The 21,527-nt window shown below is 42.2% G+C and overlaps 1 protein-coding gene across 1 annotated transcript in view; it reads left to right on the top strand.

The window, feature by feature from the left end:
- Positions 1–21,527, top strand: part of LOC146785399 (putative serine protease K12H4.7) — a 625,777-nt gene that overhangs the window by 553,159 nt on the left and 51,091 nt on the right. Inside the window, exon 7 of the mRNA XM_085634403.1 lies at positions 9,232–9,322. Within this exon, the coding sequence (XP_085490529.1) occupies positions 9,232–9,322 (91 nt within the window). The remainder of the gene's footprint in view (positions 1–9,231; positions 9,323–21,527) is intronic.

A 21,527-nucleotide genomic window follows, 5' to 3' on the forward strand; every position in this document is an offset into this window, starting at 1 on the left:
ACTAAACTATGTGAATGTGTGCATCACTGTCTCTGTTGTTGTATAACATGCTGCATCAGTTGGTCACTAACTACATGAGTGTGTATATTAGTTATTGATTAGTTGGGTGAGTATTTGTATGGGACACTGAGTTTGTGTGTGGTTGGATGGGTTGTGTGTAACTCTTTGCATAGAAGTGTGAATAGTTGATTGACTAGGTGTATAGGTTTAAGAGTGCATGTGGAAACAGTTGTTTGGGTGACTGGGTGTATTTATTCGTGTGTTGGTGAGCGAATATATGTTTTAGTTGTACATCTTCAACAAAGTAAAAAAATAAAAGGAATTGTATGTGAGAGTTGGTGTATATAAATAAGTATGTGTAAGAGTCAGTGATTGTGAGTAACTATATGAATGAGTGTATAATTGTAATGGTGATTTTTTAACATATTAACTATGAGTTACTATGTGTTTGAATAAATGAGGTGTTGTATGTATAATTGTGTAAGTTAGTAAATGTAAGTGTGATTAATTTTTTTCATGAGTGAGTAGGATGACTGCATAACTGACTGAGATGACGGCTGATGTGTCAATGTCTATATATGTGTATAGGTGCATTTGATAGTGTTCTATTAATTAGTGACTGCATGTATAAATGATTCTGTTGTTGAATGGGTAGTTGTGTGTGTAGACTTATAAATCAGTGAGTGGGTATGTAGTAACTGGTATTGGTGTGTCAATGGTTTCAAATATGGTACTCTGTATTTTACAGTGAGTGATGAAAGGTTATACTAGTGTAAGATGAGGTGTATCAGATTGTCAAGTGGATAATGTCATCAGTGATGTCATTTGAGATGTCCCAAGTGATGTCATCAGTGATGTCACTTACCATGTCATGAATGATGCAATATGTGACATCATCTGCAGTGCATTGCTGGCGTGCGAGTTATAGTTAGCAGAACTAACTATAACGGAGGAATTTCTATGGTTTTGTACGCGTGAAATGGCCAGCTAACTAGAACACCCCTGAAACCTATGGTTTTTTTCTGTGAATTTCTAAGGTTTTTTAAAATGCTAATTTCTAACTATAACGTCTCTGAAACCTATGGTTTTTTTCAGTGCATTTCAAAGGTTATTTAAATGCTAATTTTTAAGTGTGATAGTAGTTTTACCTATTTTTTTGTACTGATTTTCTACAGTTTAACTGTTTATTTATAAATATTTTATTCATTAAATAACATTATATATTTTTCTGAAAATTGCAACAACAAATAATTTAAAACATTAAAACTGAAATATTGATTAATTTTTTTGTTTTCATTTTATATTTTAATATATTTATATTTTCTTTAAAAAAAAGAAATTATTTTGATTTTTTTTCGGAGTTGCGCACTCAAAGCGTACACATCACGGTGGGTGTGCGCATTCTAGCTGCAAATTTAGAAAAGTCGTGAAGGATCCGCGTACGGTGTGCGACGGCTGTGTGTTTTTCAGTTACATCATATACATTTGATATTACGTGACGTGCACGATTTGTATGCGACCAGTCCGCGACTACTGCTCCCACACATTTGCGACACATGCGCATTATGGTACGAGATGCTTGCGTGGTTCCAGGTCCCGCGTGACGTCGTATACGTGCTGGGGCGCGCTGGATGCGCAACTCCCACAAAAATATTTTATGTTCCAAAATGATATGCATGTGTCTTTAATATACATATTAGGGCAAGAGATTATCTAAGATATTCATAAAAATAATATATTTGTACTTATAATGAACTTATTTTTAATGAATTTTCGCGAAGTCGGGTGAGTGCAGAGAACCAGGTCAGCAGAGCTGATGTGAAGCCAGAGAAACCAGGTCAGCAGAGCCGTTGTAGAGTCAGAGAACCAGGTCAGTAGAGCTGATTTAGAGGGAGAGAACCAGGTCAGCAGAGCTGCTCTAGAGGCAGAGAACCAGGTCAGTAGAGCTGATTTAGAGGGAGAGAACCAGGTCAGCAGAGCTGCTTTAGAAGGAGAGAACCAGGTCAGCAGAGCTGCTCTAGAGCCAGAGAATCAGGTTAGCAGAGCAGCTTTAGAGCCATAGAACCAGGTCAGCAGAGCTGCTCTAGAGGCAGTGAACCAGGTCAGAAGAGCTGCTCTAGAGCCAGAGAACCAGGTCAGCAGAGCTGCTCTAGAGCCAGAGAACCAGGTCAGCAGAGCTGCTCTAGAGCCAGAGAACCAGGTCAGCAGAGCTGCTCTAGAGCCTAAGAACCGGGTCAGCAGAGCTGCTCTAGAGCCAGAGAACCAGGTCAGCAGAGCTGCTGTAGAGCCAGAGAAACCAGGCCAGCAGACCTGCTTTAGAGCCAAGGGACCAGGTCAGCAGAGCTGCTCTACAGCCAGAGAACCAGGTCAGCAGAACTGCTTTAGAGCCATAGAACCGGGTCAGCAGAGCTGCTTTAGAGCCAGAGAACTAGGTTAGCAGAGAGCTGCTCTAGAGACTAAGAACTAGGTCAGCAGAGCTGCTCTAGAGACTAAGAACTAGGTCAGCAGAGCTGCTCTAGAGCCAGAGAACTAGGTCAGCAGAGCTGTTGTAGAGCCAGAGAAACCAGGTCAGTAGACCTGCTTTAGAGGGAGAGAACCGGGTCAGCAGAGCTGCTCTAGAGGGAGAGAACCAGGTCAGCAGAGCTGCTCTAGAGCTGGAGAACAATGCCAGCAGAACTGCTTTAGAGCCATAGAACCGGGTCAGCAGAGCTGCTTTAGAACCAGAGAACCAGGTCAGCAGAGCTGTTGTAGAGCCAGAGAACCAGGTCAGCAGACCTGCTGTAGAGCCAGAGAAACCAGGTCAGCAGAGCTGCTTTAGAGGGAGAGAACCAGGTCATCAGAGCTGCTCTAGCTGACACTGGCTGACTGACACTGGCTGACCGACTGACTGACTGATTGACTGACACTGACTGACTGACACCAACTGACACGGACTACTCTCTACTCACTCTCTACTACTCACTCTCTACTACACTCTACTACTCTCTCCTGCTCGCTTTCCAGTACTCTCTCTACTACTCGCTCTCTACTACTCGCTCTCTACTACTCTCTCTCTACTACTCTCTCTCTACTACTCTCTACTACTCACTCTCTACTACTCACTCTCTACTACTCACTCTCTACTACTCTCTCTCTACTACTCTACTATTCACTCTCTACTACTCTCTACTACTCTCTCTCTCCTCACTCTGTAGTACTCTCTACTACTCACTCTCTACTACTCACTCTCTACTACTCACTCGCTACTACTCACTCGCTACTACTCTCTACTATTCACTCTAGTACTCTCTACTACTCTACCACTCACTCTCTACTACTCACTCTCCACTACTCTCTCTACTACTCTCTCTACTACTCTCTCTACTACTCACTGTCTACTACTCTACTACTCACTCTCTACTACTCACTCTCTACTACTCTCTCTACTACTCTCTCTACTACTCACTACTACTCACTCTACTACTCTCTCTAATACTCGCTCTCTACTACTCGCTCTCTACTACTCGCTCTCTACTACTCGCTCTCTACTACTCGCTCTCTACTACTCGCTCTCTACTACTCCCTACTCTCTACTACTCTCTCTAATACTCACTCTCTACTACTCTCTACTACTCTCTACTACTCTCTCTCTACTTCACTCTCTACTACTCTCTCCTGCTCACTTTCCAGTACTCTCTCTACTACTCGCTTTCTACTACTCGCTCTCTACTACTCGCTCTCTACTACTCGCTCTCGACTACTCGCTCTCTACTACTCGCTCTCAACTACTCTCTACTACTCACTCTCTACTACTCTTACTCTCTCTACTTCTCACTCTACTACTCTCTCTACTACTCACTCTCTACTACTCACTCTCTACTACTCACTCTCTACGACACACACTCTACTACTTGCTCTCTACTACTCACTCTCTACTACTCTCTAGTACTCACTCTACTACTAACTCTCTACGACTCTCTACTACTCACTGTCTACTAATCACTCTACTACTCACTCTCTACTACTCACTCTCTACTATTCACTCTCTACTACTCTCTCTACTACTCTCTACTACTCTCTCTACTACTCTACTACTCTCTCTACCTCTCTCTACCTCTACCTGCACACATATGCACATATATATGCATATATATATGTATGTGTGTATATATATATACATATATATACATACATATATAAACATATATAATCTTCATATCTAAATAAATATAAATGCATGCATACATAAGCATACATATGCATGTTATGTACATGAAAGTTTGAAAAACACTAATACAAGCAAAGCTAAAAAGCCACCTAATTACAAACAGAATTGCTTTAACTTAAACGAGGGCGAGACCTATTGCTTTTTCAATGCTTGTTTACTTTGGTTCAATCAAGAAGGCAGTCTCCTCAGTAGGAAATGCTTTCAGTTTTTTACTTTGATTCCATCAAGAAGGTATTCAGATATGTCACACATTTGCTATAAATTCTGAATGGTAGCACTCTAGTTGCTCATTAGATCACTGTAGTAAAGCTACTTCTCACCAGGGAAGTCTGCTGCTGGTATTCAAAGTGCATGTTTCAGTCTGCATGAATGAATTTTTTAATGAAATAGAGGATTTGAGAAGTCACTCAAAATGTGCCCTAATTTTTCTTTTTTCAGCACTAATCATAATTTCTATGGCAAAATGAACCCCTCATTGTGTTCCTTTTAAATTAAACTACTCACTCTCTGCTACTCACTCTCTGCTACTCACTCTCTGCTACTCGCTCTCTACTACTCGCTCTCTACTACTCACTCTCTACTACTCACTCTCTACTACTCGCTCTCTACTATTCTCTACTACTCACTCTCCACTACTCACTCTCTACTACTCGCTCTCTACTACGCTCTACTACTCACTCTCTACTACCCTACTACTCTCTACTACTCTCTCTACTACTCACTCTCTACTACTCTGTACCACTCACTCTCCACTACTCACTCTCTACTACTCGCTCTCTACTACTCGCTCTCTACTACTAACTCTCTACTACCCTACTACTCTCTACTACTCTCTACTACTCACTCTCTACTACTCTACTACTCTGTACCACTCACTCTCTACTACTCACTCTCTACTACTCTCTACTACTCTACTACTCACTCTCTGCTACTCTCTACTACTCACTCTGCTACTCTCTACTACTCTACTACTCACTCTCTACTACTCACTCTACTACTCGCTCTCTACTACTCTCTCTATTACTCAATCTACTTCTCACTCTACTACTCACTCTACTACTCCACTACTCTCTACTACTCCACTACTCTCTAATACTCACTCTTTACTCTACTACTCCATACTACTCTCTCTACTACTCACTCTACTACTCACTCTCTTTGCTACTCACGCTCTACTACTCACTCTCTTTGCTACTCACGCTCTACTACTCACTCTCTACTAACTCTCTACTACTCATTCTCTACTACTCACTCTCTACTACGCTCTACTACACACTCTCTGCTACTCACTCTACTCTCTATCTATTACTCATCCTCTACCCTCTACCTCTCTCTACCTCTCTCCACCTCTACCTCTCTACACGCACACATATGCACATATATATATGCATTTATATGTGTATGTGTATATATATACATACATATATATAATCTGCATATCTATATAAATACAAATATATATGCATGCATACATATATTCATGCATATGCATGTTATGTACACGAAAGTTTGAAAAACACTTCTAAAAGCAAAGCTAAAAAGCCACCTAATTACAAACAGAATTGCTTTAACTTAAACGAGGGCGAGACCTATTGCATCTTCAATGCTTGTTTACTTTGGTTCCATCAAGAAGGCATTCAGATGTGTCACACATTTGCCATAAATTCTGAATGGTAGCACTCTAGTTCCTCATTAGATCACTGTAGTAAAGCTACTGCTCACCAGGGATGTCTGCTGCTGGTATTCAAAGTGCATGTTTCAGTCTGCATGTCAGAATTTTTTAATGAAATTGAAGAGGATTTGAGAAGTCAAAATGTGCCCTCATTTTTCTTTCTGCAGCACTAATCATAATTTCTATGGCAAAATGAACCCCCTCATTTTCTTCCTTTGCAAATTAAATGTTTTAAGTGTTGCCACTTTATTCCAGTCAAGATGGCTTCATGTGTGCCATACTTTTGTCATAAGTAAGACTGTTAGCGCTCTAGTTGTTCTTTAGAACACTCTGTGACATTCTGTCTTTGGGCTATACTTCGGCTACATCTGGGTGATATTTGTGGTACATTTGGGCTCTTTTGTCTCTGGTGGCCATCTTGGGAGACTTATTTGTTATGAAGTTTCCTAATTTCCTTATTTACTACAGTCTCCTCAGTAGGAAATACTTTCAGATTTTTTACTTTGAACATTAAGAAGACATTCAGATGTGTCACACATTTGCCATAAATTCAGAATGTTAGCATTCTAGTTGCTCATTAGATCACTGTAGTAAAGCTACTGCACACCAGGAAAGTGTGCTGCTGGTATTGAAATTCCATGTTTCAGTTTGCATGTCAGAATTTTTAATGAAATAGAAGAGAAATTGAGAAGTCACTCAAAATGTGCCCTAATTTTTCTTCCTGCAGCACTAATCATACTTTCGATGGCAAAATGAACCCCCTCATTTTGTTCCTTTTTAAATTAAATGTTTTAAGAGTTACCACTTTATTCCAATCAAGATGGCTTCAGGTGTGCCATACGTTTGTCATAAGTAGGACTGTTAGCGCTCTAGTTGTTCTTTGGAACACTCTGGGAAGCTGCAGTAGAACACAAAGGAATCAACTGACAGTCTCTGCCCTTGTTGGATGTACATCAGACTTCATTCTCACATGACTGAGAAAGATAATGTGAATTTACAGAAAATATGCTCTCATTTTAGCTTATAGATCACCTTCCAAACCTCTGAGGGAAAAGCATGAGAAAATAGTTTTCTCTCAAACATGGTTCATGATATCCCAGCAGAAGGCTTTTTCACATGGTAAAATCACTTTAGAACATAGCACAATTCCTAGAATGAGTATGGTACCATCAACAAATGATTTATAATGTAACTAAAGTCTTAAAACCTTCTATTAACTGCAATGCTTTTTAATGAGGTGTATCCTGTATATTGTTCCCAAGATGGCTGCCAACACTTCTTGGATGAAGTGCTGACAGCCAATCAGATCTCACGATGAGATGTGTGGTTAGGCTCCGCCCAGATATATATGTGATTTTACTTTTGATTTTCTCAGGAACTACTGAACAGATTTACACCATTTAAGCAAAAGGCACGACTCTGGAACAAGGTCTACCTTTCTGCCAAATTTGGTGTAATTCCATTCACAAGTTCGGGCTGTAGCTGCGACTAAGGGTCCCTATGGAAAATTGCATGGGGAAAACACGTTTTGGGACCCCCCTTTTTTCTCGGCCCCCGCTTGACGAATCACCCCGAGACTTTCAGGATAGGAGCAGACCGGAGCGGGCCACGAGTTTTGAAAATTTCACGAAGATTCGTCAACCGGTGCCAAAGTTATTCTAAATAGAATAATGCGGATTTCCTATGGATATTAGGTCCTAACTATAACTACCTACTGGCGACCGCCAGTAGGTAATATATATACATACTGGCACCACCAAAAAGATAAAATTAATAAGAAAATGTAATATCCTTTTTAAGAAAATTAAGTAAAATTCATAGTAACCAGTTTTAGTGGGGATTTCGAACAATAAGGTGACAGACAAGTAAACGTAATGCCAACCTCATGATCCCACAGCCAGAAAAGAACATTCTGCTTAAGTAGGTACATCAGACATAGCAAGGAAGCCGCTTCAGAGGCATGAATGACTGCAGAGCACAGTCGCACATATAAAATCAACTGTAGAGTTTGGTCCAAGCTCTAGCTGGCATTCTAGAGATAAAGACAAAGCTCAACAGGGACAGTTGGTAGCAGGACCGAAATCAAATAATTAAAGGGATAAACTAGCTAATCTGTTCTCCTTTTATTTATGTTCAGGTTATAAATGCAGCCTCACATAATACTTACTTGTCACCTATATATGGAGGTTTGGAAGATTTGTTGGCAAAAGGTAATCTAATTAGAGGAAACAAGTAAGTTTGAAATGTTTTATTTTATTTAAATTTGATTTATTATCCGGTACTCTTCCAGACTGAAGGCGTCTCTTCAAGCTTAATATAACAAGCATAAATGACAAATGACACTTGCTCAAGTCATAAAACCCTGAAATGCATTATGTGAACAAAAGCTTTCATCAAACCTATATAGCAAAGGCAAATAAAATGAATGATAATTCAGCATTGAAAAATATTTTTCAATGAATGATGTCATTTTACTTTTGTTTGGAAAATTCAATGTATAGAGTACAGAGCATTCTGGGAGTCATAAATAATTACTCATGTAATTGACCTTGCAAACGTTTATGACTGGCCATATGATATGCAATGAACAACAGAGCCAGGGATTTTTCCCTCGTTTTCTAAACTGTATCAAAGTGCCCTCTTTCTCAAACTCAAGGATGAGAGCTTACACACAATTTGGTGCAAAGAATCTGGATGCATCTCTCCCTTCTGATTTTTATATTTTCTGAATTTTATAGTTGGCGCTCAATGACTACAACATATTTGGCTTAATTTCTTTTGAGACCGTTAATGAGTGTAGTGTGTTAAATGGATATGTAATACCTAATTGACTTGCAAGATTCCCCAGCCATTCCCAGTCATTTGTAGAGATACTGTGTTCACTGTTTTATTGTTCTTGTAGTTAGCTTTAAAAATGTTGCTGTTCTGACTGTCAAATACCATTTTTGAAATCATTTTTATCCATTTTCCTGTGAGACTTTTCCATGCAGTAGCTGTACTTTCCATTTGTTGTGATCCAGCGTCAATCCACAGAATAATTCAACCCTTACGGCACTGAAACGTGAGTTCAGGACTGACTGTATCTATTTAGAAATTTCCATGGGGGTCATTTGAACAAATGTTTCCTAAGCTAGATTCTTCCATCTCCTTGGTTATGGATTCAAACCACAAGTTCTGTGAGTCGTTTCCACTCACTTTACCTTCTGTGAATATTCCATAAAACTTTTTACATTTCATCACATCAAGACATAGCCCATTTCTTTAAAATAAATGAAAAGTTTTAACTTACCTGGAGTGCATAGTTACATTTTTGTATTCTATAATTTGCAAACATTTAACTTTACTTTCACAGGTAGACAGTGGGTTTATCAGACGTGCACAGAATTTGGTTTCTTCCAGACCACGGATTCCGCTAATCAGCCGTTCTCTGGGTTTCCATTAAGGTAGTATAATTTGTTCCTTTTAAAGTTTGCTTGCAGTATTTGTTGTTTTCTTGTAAAGTATGTGAAGCTATGTAGCCAAATATGATCCACTTGATGGTCCGAGTGTTCCTAGGCACATACCATGAGGCTGGGTGTTAATGTCCTCTGTAATAACACATACTTCACTATTTATATGTTTGTATGAACAAACTGTAGTGTTGGGCCTTTGCGTGCACTTGCGTGCACTATCATATTTATATGTTAAAGTGAATCCGTATATTTGATGGACATTGATTTCCGCTGAAAGACAATTTACTTTCTTACCTTTTTTACCCTCACACTTTGGGTGCATTATATAACTATGATCAAATATATTTGTTAAATTCTTTATAGAAAAACTTTACAAATGTTACCTTTGCCTCCCTCGAGAGCAAAATACGATTCCATATTGTAATGAATATGCTCTGAATGTATTCGATTTTGTCATCTCTAAGAGTGCTTGTTATGGGTCATAGTTTGGTGACTACTCCATTACTGCTCTTGACAACCTTCTACCTACTTGCCTGAAAATAGGCTTAAAGAACAGATGTTTAAGCGAGTGGGAGGGGATTGCCTTGGAGTTAAATATCAACCTGGCCTGCGTGGACAACATTAGCTTAACTTGCACGTCCTTCTAGTCTTAGATATCCCCTCCTTTGTTAATCTAAATAGTCCCTTTATTGTAGAAGTGAAATATTTCCTCAAAGGCTTACAGTTGGAGAAATTGTTGGAACAGACACTCACAATCCTAAGCCAACTAAATCCTGATCATTGAGGATTTAATTTGGTGAACAGATTGCAAGTATTCTACAAACTTGCTTAACAGCATCTTCCAGTAAGGGTGCTGCAGGCTAACAAATGATGCTAGAACACCTATTCCCTTGCATTGTCCTAAATCATCTGACCTGGCCCTTCAAATAAGGACAGTCCACTCCTTTGTTGAAATTAACCTGACAGTTCAAATACAGAAGTTCACCACCTGTATCAAAAATAACACCTATCATCCCGATCAAGCATTTTAGAAACTTAAACTCAGCAGAGTTGGTCATTCTACATTCTAGATAAAGTTAACCTACCTAATGAAGTAAGCCATGGCACCTTGCTGTCCAACCTCTACCAATCATAGCACCTGTTAAATACAAAAAACATAAGACTTTGATTAAAGCAGTGATCAAATGGTTTAGTAGAGAGTTTGCTGAGATGAAATCTATTGGCAAGTCCATGGCAAGTGTCTCATGCAGTAGAAAATAAACAAAATCTCTTACAAGCAATATAAGTAATATAGCACAAAACCATTATGCCAAATGCATCCTCATAGCACTCACCCAAAGGATGTACATCTAGAACGAACATCTACATTAAATGGACTAATCCATTTCACAACACTTTGAAGATCTCAAGTTCTTCATCCCCAAAATGTCAAGATCCATGAAGACATTTCCAGTCACCAGAACACTTACCCTCTCCTTTCTATTCTGCCGCCACTTTTGCAGTCTACTTTCACTTCATTCCTGCTTCTTCAGCCTGATGAACAGCTGTGCTTGCCTAACACACAAAAGTGTCTAAAGTACCCATGCTCAAATTGATGTTTCAAACAACCCCTTTCATCCTCTGAACTATGCTACAGGGGTGATAACTTCAACTCTCTAACCAGAGGCCATTCCAGATCCACTGAAATGGACCATCATAATCCTGAAAAAACCTTCTGATGATCCAAAGAGAATTTTCAACTGCTGCCAATCTCTAACCTGCTATTCCTGAACAAGATCATGGAAAGGATAAAAGTGCAACAAGATTGTATGGAATGCAGTAATTTTCTTTATGACCATCAATCTGAATTCCGACCAGTGGGAGTATCGACTCAGCCTTGCCAACAGGAATGAATCAAAGCTCCATGATCTCCTATCTATGGACAAAGGGGAAAAAACAGCTCCGATACTCCTCAACATAATTGCGTTTTATGATACTCATGACCACATTATTCCTTTGGAAAGATTAGAGCAATGTTACAGCACAGCTTAGAAGGTGAGGTAGAATTCCAGTGCATAGGTACAGGTGGCATATCAGGTATCCAACAGGAGTTTCACAATCCAAACAAATACATCTAACTTTCCCTAGCTAATCATTAACCGGAAGTAGACAGTAATGAAAAAGGTTGAAGAGTTCCAAGGATGCGTGGGATCTCTTTGCAGAGTTTCGATGACAGGAGTAAATTCTTTGAAGTGACCCAGCAGAAGAACTTCTAAGCAGGGTCGCAAGCGGAAAACTTCTGAGAATTGAATTTGGCATCTGGCTTCGAAGATTGTCTCAACTGGAGAGCAAAGATCACAGGTGAAGAACAGAACTCAAGCAGAGGAACACCCGTGTATAGCAGAGCCAAAGCAGAGGCTTCCTCTCATCATAAGGGAGGAAACCAAAACTCCTGGCTAGACCCTGGGTGTGGCTTTCATGGACTGGGTCCTCAATTCCTGTGAGGCCCAGTAGTATGAGGGCTTAAGTGCCGTTGTAGCCTGCTACTCAGATGGGGCATACTGTCATGGCTTTAGGGATGCCCATATGGGTTCAAGATTGATGTTGCTGGTGATTGGGTAGTCACAACTGACCAGAATGTATGTGGCTGCCAGAGTCCTGGGCGACATATGCAAAAGAAACAATTGATGGATGAAATGCTGGACAATGCAAACATTCACCCCCAGTCACAAGGATCTGGGTTTAATCATTCATTCTTTTGCTCACCACACCACCCCAGTTGGGACCCAGCCATATGCAAATCAGACTTGACCCTGTTCCTAATGGGAACAGTCCAGCCCGCACTGCCAAGCCAGGTCCTTCCTGGACCGGAAACAAGCATCCTGGGACCGGTTTCAGGGCATCACCCTTCATCAGCCAGGCTAGCTTGAATCCAGTGGTGTAGTGAGCACGGGACCCACGTCTGGGCATACCCTTCCCACTTAGGGCGACATATGCAAAAGAAACAATTGATGGATGAAATGCTGGACAATGCAAACATTCACCCCCAGTCACAAGGATCTGGGTTTAATCCATCATTCTTTTGCTCACCACACCACCCCAGTTGGGACCCAGCCATATGCAAATCAGACTTGACCCTGTTCCTAATGGGAACAGTCCAGCCCGAACTGCCAAGCCAGGTTCTTCCTGGACCGGAAACAAGCATCCTGGGACCGGTTTCAGGGCATCACCCTTCATCAGCCAGGCTAGCTTGAATCCAGTGGTGTGGTGAGCACGGGACCCACGTCTGGGCATACCCTTCCCACTTAGGGCGACATATGCAAAAGAAACAATTGCTGGATGAAATGCTGGACAATGCAAACATTCACCCCCAGTCACAAGGATCTGGGTTTAATCCATCATTCTTTTGCTCACCACACCACCCCAGTTGGGACCCAGCCATATGCAAATCAGACTTGACCCTGTTCCTAATGGGAACAGTCCAGCCCGAACTGCCAAGCCAGGTCCTTCCTGGACCGGAAACAAGCATCCTGGGACCGGTTTCAGGGCATCACCCTTCATCAGCCAGGCTAGCTTGAATCCAGTGGTGTAGTGAGCACGGTACCCACGTCTGGGCATACCCTTCCCACTTACGGCGACATATGCAAAAGAAACAATTGATGGATGAAATGCTGGACAATGCAAACATTCATCCTCAGTCACAAGGATCTGGGTTTAATCCATCATTCTTTTGCTCACCACACCACCCCAGTTGGGACCCAGCCATATGCAAATCAGACTTGACCCTGTTCCTAATGGGAACAGTCCAGCCCGAACTGCCAAGCCAGGTCCTTCCTGGACCGGAAACAAGCATCCTGGGACCGGTTTCAGGGCATCACCCTTCATCAGCCAGGCTAGCTTGAATCCAGTGGTGTAGTGAGCACGGGACCCACGTCTGGGCATACCCTTCCCACTTAGGGCGACATATGCAAAAGAAACAATTGATGGATGAAATGCTGGACAATGCAAACATTCACCCCCAGTCACAAGGATCTGGGTTTAATCCATCATTCTTTTAGTCACCACACCACCCCAGTTGGGACCCAGCCATATGCAAATCAGACTTGACCCTGTTCCTAATGGGAACAGTCCAGCCCGAACTGCCAAGCCAGGTCCTTCCTGGACCGGAAACAAGCATCCTGGGACCGGTTTCAGGGCATCACCCTTCATCAGCTAGGCTAGCTTGAATCCAGTGGTGTAGTGAGCTCGGGACCCACGTCTGGGCATACCCTTCCACTTAGGGCGACATATGCAAAAGAAACAATTGATGGATGAAATGCTGGACAATGCAAACATTCACCCCCAGTCACAAGGATCTGGGTTTAATCCATCATTCTTTTGCTCACCACACCACCCCAGTTGGGACCCAGCCATATGCAAATCAGACTTGACCCTGTTCCTAATGGGAACAGTCCAGCCCGAACTGCCAAGCCAGGTCCTTCCTGGACCGGAAACAAGCATCCTGGGACCGGTTTCAGGGCATCACCCTTCATCAGCCAGGCTAGCTTGAATCCAGTGGTGTAGTGAGCACGGGACCCACGTCTGGGCATACCCTTCCCACTTAGGGCGACATATGCAAAAGAAACAATTGATGGATGAAATGCTGGACAATGCAAACATTCACCCCCAGTCACAAGGATCTGGGTTTAATCCATCATTCTTTTGCTCACCACACCACCCCAGTTGGGACCCAGTCCTGGGCAGCATGACTTCCGTCACACATTTTATTCATTCATTGAACATATAAACATTTTACAACTTTGTTATAATACTTTGAAAGCAGGAACCACATTTGCCCAAAGTAAGTTAATCTGTTACTGTGAGGTGAAAATCGAAACCTCCTGTAGCTTTAAGGTCTTACAAAATTTCCTTTCAATCAATCAGGGGTCTATAGAGATCCCCACTCATCTGTGAGGGTCTCAAGGGAGGGAGGGAGGGTGTTTCGGGCAGCTCCGATGTCATCCTAAGAGCCAGGTCTTGAGGTCCTTTCTGATTATTTGCAGTGTAGAGCTTCTTCTGATGCTGTGGGAGGGAGTACGTTCCAGGTCTTGGCTGTGATGTAGGAGAAGGATCTTCTCCCCCCGTTCTGGCTTTGTGCATGCGGAGGACCTTGGCTAGGGCTATGCCGGCGGAGCAGAGGTTTCTCTTGGGGGGTATGGAAGGAGATTCTTTTGCTGAGGTATTGGTGTCCGGTGTTATGGAGGGCTTTGTAGGCATGTGTGAGTAGTTTGAAGGTTATTCTCTTTTTGACGGAGAGCCAATGGAGGTCCCGGAGGTGCATGGGTGATGTGGTCTTGTCGTGGGATGCAGAGGACAAGTCTGGCTGCGGCGTTCTGGACCGTCTGGAGTTTTCGAAGGAGTGTTTTGTTGATTCCAGTGTAGAGCGCGTTTCCATAGTCCAGCCTGCTGGTGATAAGTGTGTGGGTGACGGTTTCCTGGAGTCAGGGGGATCCATTTGAAAGTCTTGCGGAGGGTGTTGAAGCATGTGGAGGACACAGCGTTGATCTGGCTGTTCATGGTGAGTGAGGAGTAGAGTATGATGCGAAGGTTGCGGGTGTGGTCCGTGGGGGTGGGGGTGGGTGGGTTTCCAAGGGCAGAGGGCCACCACGTGTTGTCCCATACGGAGGGGGTAGGTCAGAGGATGAAGACTTCCGTTTTCTCCGAGTTGAGCTTGAGGCAGCTGCTGGTCATCCAGGATGTGGCGCCCTTCATTCCTTCCTGGAAACACTGTGCCTGGTGATGTTGGGTTCCTTGGTGAGGGAGAGGATGAGCTGGGCGTCGTCGGCGTATGATACTATGTTGAGTCTGTGTTTTCTGAAGATGGTTGCGAGGGGGGGGGCCATATAGATGTTGAAAAGCGTGGGACTGAGGGAGGATCCTTGGGGTACTCTGCATCTGATCCCTGTGGGTTCGGAGAGGAAGGGCTGGAGTCTTATTCTTTGTGTTCTGCCAGCGAGAAACAAACAAATCCAGTCTAAGGCAGTTCCCTGGATACCGTAGTCATGGAGTCTGGCAGATAGTATACGGTGGGAGACGCTGTCAAAGGCTGCTGAGAGATCCTGTAATATGAGGGCTTCAGTGTGGCCTTGAGGAAGGTGCGGATGTCATCAGTGGCGGCTATGAGGGCTGTTTCGGTGCTGTGGTTGCTGCGGAAACCGGATTGAGATGAGTCAAAGATGTTGTTGGTTTCGATGAAGTGCGTTAGCTGGGTGTTGACCATTTTCTCAATGACTTTGGCAGCGAAGCGGAGCAGAGCGATGGGCCTGTAGTTCTTGAGGTCTGTCAGGTCTGCGGAGGGCTTCTTGAGGAGAGGTTTGACTTCGGCACGTTTCCAGTCATTGGGGCACGTGGCTGTTTCGAGGGCGCAGTTGATTGTCCGCCATAGTTCTGGTGCGATGGCAGGGCGGCGCTGTGGAAGATGTGGGGCGGGCAGGGGTCAATGGGTGTTCCGGAGTGGATGCTTTACATAGCCTTTGCAGTGTCTTCTGTGGTGACAGCGGTTCAGGTAAGGAGGGTCGGTTGGGTGGCGTCACTGGTTCAGGGTGTAGGTTCGGTGCCATGGTCCTGGTTGTCAATGTTGTCCTTTAAAAGCAGATTCCTGCGTGCTTCCTCTTGCAAATGCCATTTTTGCATTTGAATGGTACTGGCCAGTAACCTTAATAGATCTGACCCAACTTTGTGTTGCCCACAATAGTCAGCAACTTCCCGAACAACTCTTTACTACGATGTTTGAGTGCATTACTTATTTAAAGAACTATTATTATGTAGTAGTACACTCAAGAAAAAGCTGTTACAGCACACCCATTACTATGTATAACCATCCAAGTACAGTATTGGACAGGTAATGAACAAGATTTAAATACAAATGCAGTCTTTGACGGGTGTTAATAAGGACAATCTAATGAGACAACAGCTACATAAACCATGTAAGAAGTCCAAAGACGTCTCCAAGTGATTTTTATTAATTGTTCTAAAGATTCCCAGCACACGCTTTTGCCGACACATGTTCCGTCTATACTTGGACTTTTTCGAGGCAATATGGGAATAACAATATGGTTTCGTCCGGTGTAGATGCTTTCAAGACCAACGCCCATTAGCGAGCTGTGATGCAGAAAAATCATGTATTGTACCAGGCAATCAAAATGAATATGCGGCTTTCCGCAAAAAACACTAGTTAGTGCCCAGTTCCTAGTTATGGCATCCAGGCTGCTATGTTTATGACCCTTATATATTCTCTTGAAAATCTCAGTCAAATTCAATTCCGTTGTGTGGACCATATGTATCGTCCATTTAGATACACACATTGTGATAGCCAATGGTACACGTGGGTAGCAAATCCCTGGTGAGTTTGAGACCCTTCAGAAAGATAGTCTCCACACGCAAAGACGCGTGTATCTGCTATCCTTGTACGTAATTATCATGTAGTATTTCACTCAAGCCATTATGCCCTAAACATTCCAACAAAGGTTTACAAAGTAATAAAATACGTTTTAGATTAGAAAACTCTTTGCTTTTCTTGTTAAAGATCTTTCTTTAGGAGAAGGGGTTAATGCATTGCCTCATAACAATGTTAACAGGTTTGTTAACAGGATTTTAAACCGAGGGGGAGGGGCGCCGAGAGCTGTCTGTCTTTCTGCACCAGTCCACCCAAGGCATTCTGGCAGATGCAGTCTTCAGTAATGTTCATACATGCACATGCTCAAGAGTTTCCCACCTAGTGCTGACACAACAGTAATGAATATTATTGCATATGTTTTTCATGCTAGTTGACACTCATCAGCACGGAGCAATCGGTTCGGGGGTGCTTGGTGGGCCACTTTCGATATACCTGGTCTTGTACCACTCTAAGCCACTGGCGCACCCCTCTGTTCCGACAACCCAACATCTAAACAGTGAGGGAGGTAAACTCGCTACCTATGTGCCTGCAACAGTCCACCTCGTGATTGTTGGATCGCTTGATTGCCCAGACCAGCAGATACATCTTTTGATTGCCCAAGTATACAGCTCAGGCATGTCTAGAGTTTGGCCAGGTCAAACAAGATTTAGAAAGTAGGAGTACATTCCTAAAAACGTATGTACAGCCCAACCGGATACTCTGGAACAAGAGGAGTACAACAAGTTGAGTCTCACCTCACAGGCGTTACCTGGGGGAATCTGTAAGTCATCTAGAGGTGGACAATCTTTGGTCTCAGTCAATGACAAAAAAAGTTTCAAAAAAGCATTGAGCAAACTGACACACCAAAAGTCCTGTTTGAAAGACAAGGTTTCAATTGCAAAACAAAACCACTCTTAGCTAATTATAACCACTTACACCACTTTAACTCGCCCCCCCCCCCCCAACCCTACTGTACCCATAGCATTTAAAGAAAACTTTAAAAGTAATTTCATACTGCTTAGGTTTGGCATTCGCTTAACTGTTTCCAGCCTTCCTCCTCGTAGAAAATCAAGCCGACCTAAATTACAGGCTCTGTGGGACTGCAGAAGAATCACTGATGTGTGCTTTATGCATCTGCCAGGTGCTTCAAAAAGAACGGTGACTGTGGCTCCACCCTTGGTTTAATCAGCTCCGAGTTTAGACTTGCAGGCAAGCCGTTGTGGACGTGCTGAGTCCAGCAAAATAAAGTCTAAAAATCAGTTTTACAAACGTTATGCTCATCTTTGGGACAGAAGTAGGCCAAGTGTAAAGGAATGGATCCTGTGTACATGAAACGTAGTCCCTCCCGTTAGTACTTCATCGAACTTTTAACTCTGACAATTTCTGTGTGTTAGTATTATAAAACAGACTGTGAAATTTGGGAAAACCAGAAGGACATCTCTTCACCTCTATTTTTAAAGTACATGTATTTTTAGCAAATGGGGATTTTTAATTTACAAGTTACTTATCAGATTGCCATTGGGAATTGATTCGTACTAATTTGCACGGACCTTTTTCGCTATTTATTTCATTGATCTCTTTTACGCTTGTGACGGTCTTTATGGACACTGCATGTTTCATAATAATACTTGAAAACTCAAAACAGTCCGCCAAGTGTATTCTGGTTTTAGTGGTTGGCTCTCATCTGCAAAGAGCAATCTGTTTGTTTTGGGGCATCCAGGAATGCAAATATTGACTAGCTGCACCAACTGATGGTGAACGTCCTCGCTTGTGAGTTACTGTAAATATGATGAATCGCATTTGCCAGAATGTGATGGGGAACGTTTGCTGCAATGCCAGCAGTGTGCTCCCTCCTTCTCCGCCCCCTAATTCTATGCTCTCTCAGACTCCTACATTGCGCATGATGAAGGTTTCAGGCACCCCCCTTATGTGGCATCTAATTTAAAGTTGGGCCATGAGAACCTAGCCCTTTTATTGGTCCCTTATAAGAAGTCCTTAAGGTGTGTGCCTTTTTAATACCTTTTGAATAAAAGAGAATACACATTAACAAAATACAGCAGTTTGGGTGAAAATTAGATTACTTTTAACTTGGAGAGTGCACTTTAAAGGTATTCAGTGGTATGGGTGTTTCTTCGGTTATTTTAACAGGTCAGTATGTAATCTGCTGTTAGAGCCCTTCAAAGCCTAAGTATATGGAATACTCTACAGCACCAGATTTCAAAAACCATACGAGCAATGCAATCTCGAAAGAGTAGTTACATTCCAATAGCCCAGTTCTGGCAGATGAGATGATGTGATAGACTTAGATCTAGACTAGTTCTCAATTGTATGATGTAAACCACAAATAAATGTTGTGATTTAAGATAATTTGTTGAGGTCATGAATGTGTGTATGTATTTTAATGGTTGCTCTACATTTCTTGGATCACTTGTCAATCAACCATTAACCATCTTTGCACAATTTATTATTTGATAGTTACCAGATAGTAGCTGTTAGGATTTATGGGTCATGACCAATACATATACGAGATGATCCTGATCACTGAACCCAAATTAGGTAATATATCTTTTGATGGCGTCACAATGGAAGAACATCACTCTACTGTGATAGAACAGTGACTGCAATAATTTATTCTAGTAATCCTTTGTGTTTTTTATGGAATAGCCTAGCATCGGTGAATAGATTTGTGAATTAGACTTTCTAGGCAAACAGATTTTAATAATGTAGACAACGGCGATTTACACTAAAGAGGGTATCCACCCATTTGTTCTCAGTATGCCAATTGATCTATGACTGCTTTCAGATGGACGCATGGGTCTTTTGTATAATCCTCTTGAAATACTTGGGGGGGAGTCAACATCTAAACATCTCAGGACAAAACATCTCAGAAATTAGTTGCATCTACTAGTGGTTCCAAAAAACACACATTCTACTAAGAACAGTGGCCCAATAACGGTCTTTCAAGGGGTAGAGCTCTTCTCCTTTAACTTAACGTTTTCGCAAAGCAAACCCAGGATGGGTATTGACCCAAATATACCAATTTTATTTTGATATAAGGCTGCCAAGCTGTTGTCTGTTATCTGATCCAAAATGGAGAAAACAAGGTAAAAATGACACAAATGCAAATCTTTTTCAGCCTTGCCCAGTTAATTGTTGGAAAATGGATTCAGTCTATCTTTTCATATCCCGGCAAATTCCAGAAGGGGGTGTATTAAAATTTTTTCTAATCATTGCAAAGCTGTAGAACATGAACTGAACCTGTTGCAGCAGATCTTATGCAGAGCATAACTTTCAGTTGGTTCATTGTACTCACATGTCTAATATTTTCAGCAATGTGGAACTTGCTCAGCTTTTGCTGAAAGTCTTCTGATGTTAGTTCATTATTTATTATTATTTAAGAGTATTCCTTAATTTAATGAGAGGGGGGCTACAAGTTGCTTATAAGTATTTGTTGTAAAATACCAAGTGTAGGACTACTCCTTGTTCTGAAGGAGTTTTTTAAAATTTCTCAGGTGAACACTTCACACCAAGCCGTTGTGCCAGCAGTACATTACTAGTTAATAGCAATTCAGCTAACTCATTCTTTTTCCATTTCAGCAATCAGGTACTTGCTCAGTGTTGCAAATTTGCATTTGCTGAATGATCACTCTGAATTTTTGTCTTTTTCTGCTCTGCACACTGCTCTTCAGTGCAACAATACATGTGCTCTGGCCCTATATATTTTAGGAAATGTGCTCTCGTCATGACTGAATGCCCAATTTATTTCCACTGTGTAGGTTCAGCTACATTTTCTATAAGGCATGCCTAGGTGTATTTTGCATCTGTGCTGGGGAAAATACTTGAAAAATATTTCAAAATGATTTTACACTTAACCTCTGAATTACTCGTCAGTCACATTTTTTATGACTTTAGTGGAATAAAAACATAGTTTGTGATGCCTGAACCAGAACTCACCTAAAACCTGTTGTGCTACTCATTACAGCTCCAGCAGCTAGTACACATTCCTCAATCAAGTTAATGACTCTGCCGGCAAGAGGACAATAACCTGACCCTTGGGTCCAGGAAGGCAGAAGTGTTGTTAACAACACGCCACTTAATAGGGATTAGCCATCTGGGAGGTACAGGCCAGTTGGCAGAACATAGGGCAGACTTCATTAACTCTTCTTCGTTTTCTTTGCTGACCCCACATGAGACTGCCTGGATTTTCTCCCATTAATTCCCAGGTCCCTCCTAGACACTTTAGCTCCAACCTCAGCAGGAGGAACAACTAATTCTGACCATAACAAAGGAGAGGAGAACTCTTCTAAATAGGGGTGTGATTAAAGGCCTGCCTAGAACTGCTCTAGAGGGAAGAAGTGTACAGCTGCCTTCGATTTTAGGGTTTCTGGGAATATCTACCACAAATCTGACCACAGAGGAGCCCTGGCTAGACAACGAGTTTGTGCCTAGAAGCCTGTTATGAGGACATGAGGCTGTAGGACTGGTATCTAGAACTTTTATAGTAATGTTTTCAACCTGAAAAGATTTTGAGCCTTACTCCGATGTGTTGCACCCTAGGCAGGTCAGAAAACCATGTTAGTCTCACTCAGGTCTTTTTCCAACTATGAAAACAGGCTTGATGGCACTGCACACTAAAGGTGTCTGGCCTTGTTGAGCCCTTCCTCGCTATAGTTTCCAGCCTTATCCCACTACAAGTTTTTGAGAAGCAGAAAAGTGAATATGTTTTGGACCAGGGTGAGGCAATAAATCTGTCCAACAGGAGAAGCTAACTTGTTGGCTATGAAATGTAGATTTGTCCCCACT

The sequence above is a fragment of the Triturus cristatus genome, chromosome 11 (genome assembly GCF_964204655.1).
Source record: "Triturus cristatus chromosome 11, aTriCri1.1, whole genome shotgun sequence".
Taxonomy (NCBI): domain Eukaryota; kingdom Metazoa; phylum Chordata; class Amphibia; order Caudata; family Salamandridae; genus Triturus; species Triturus cristatus.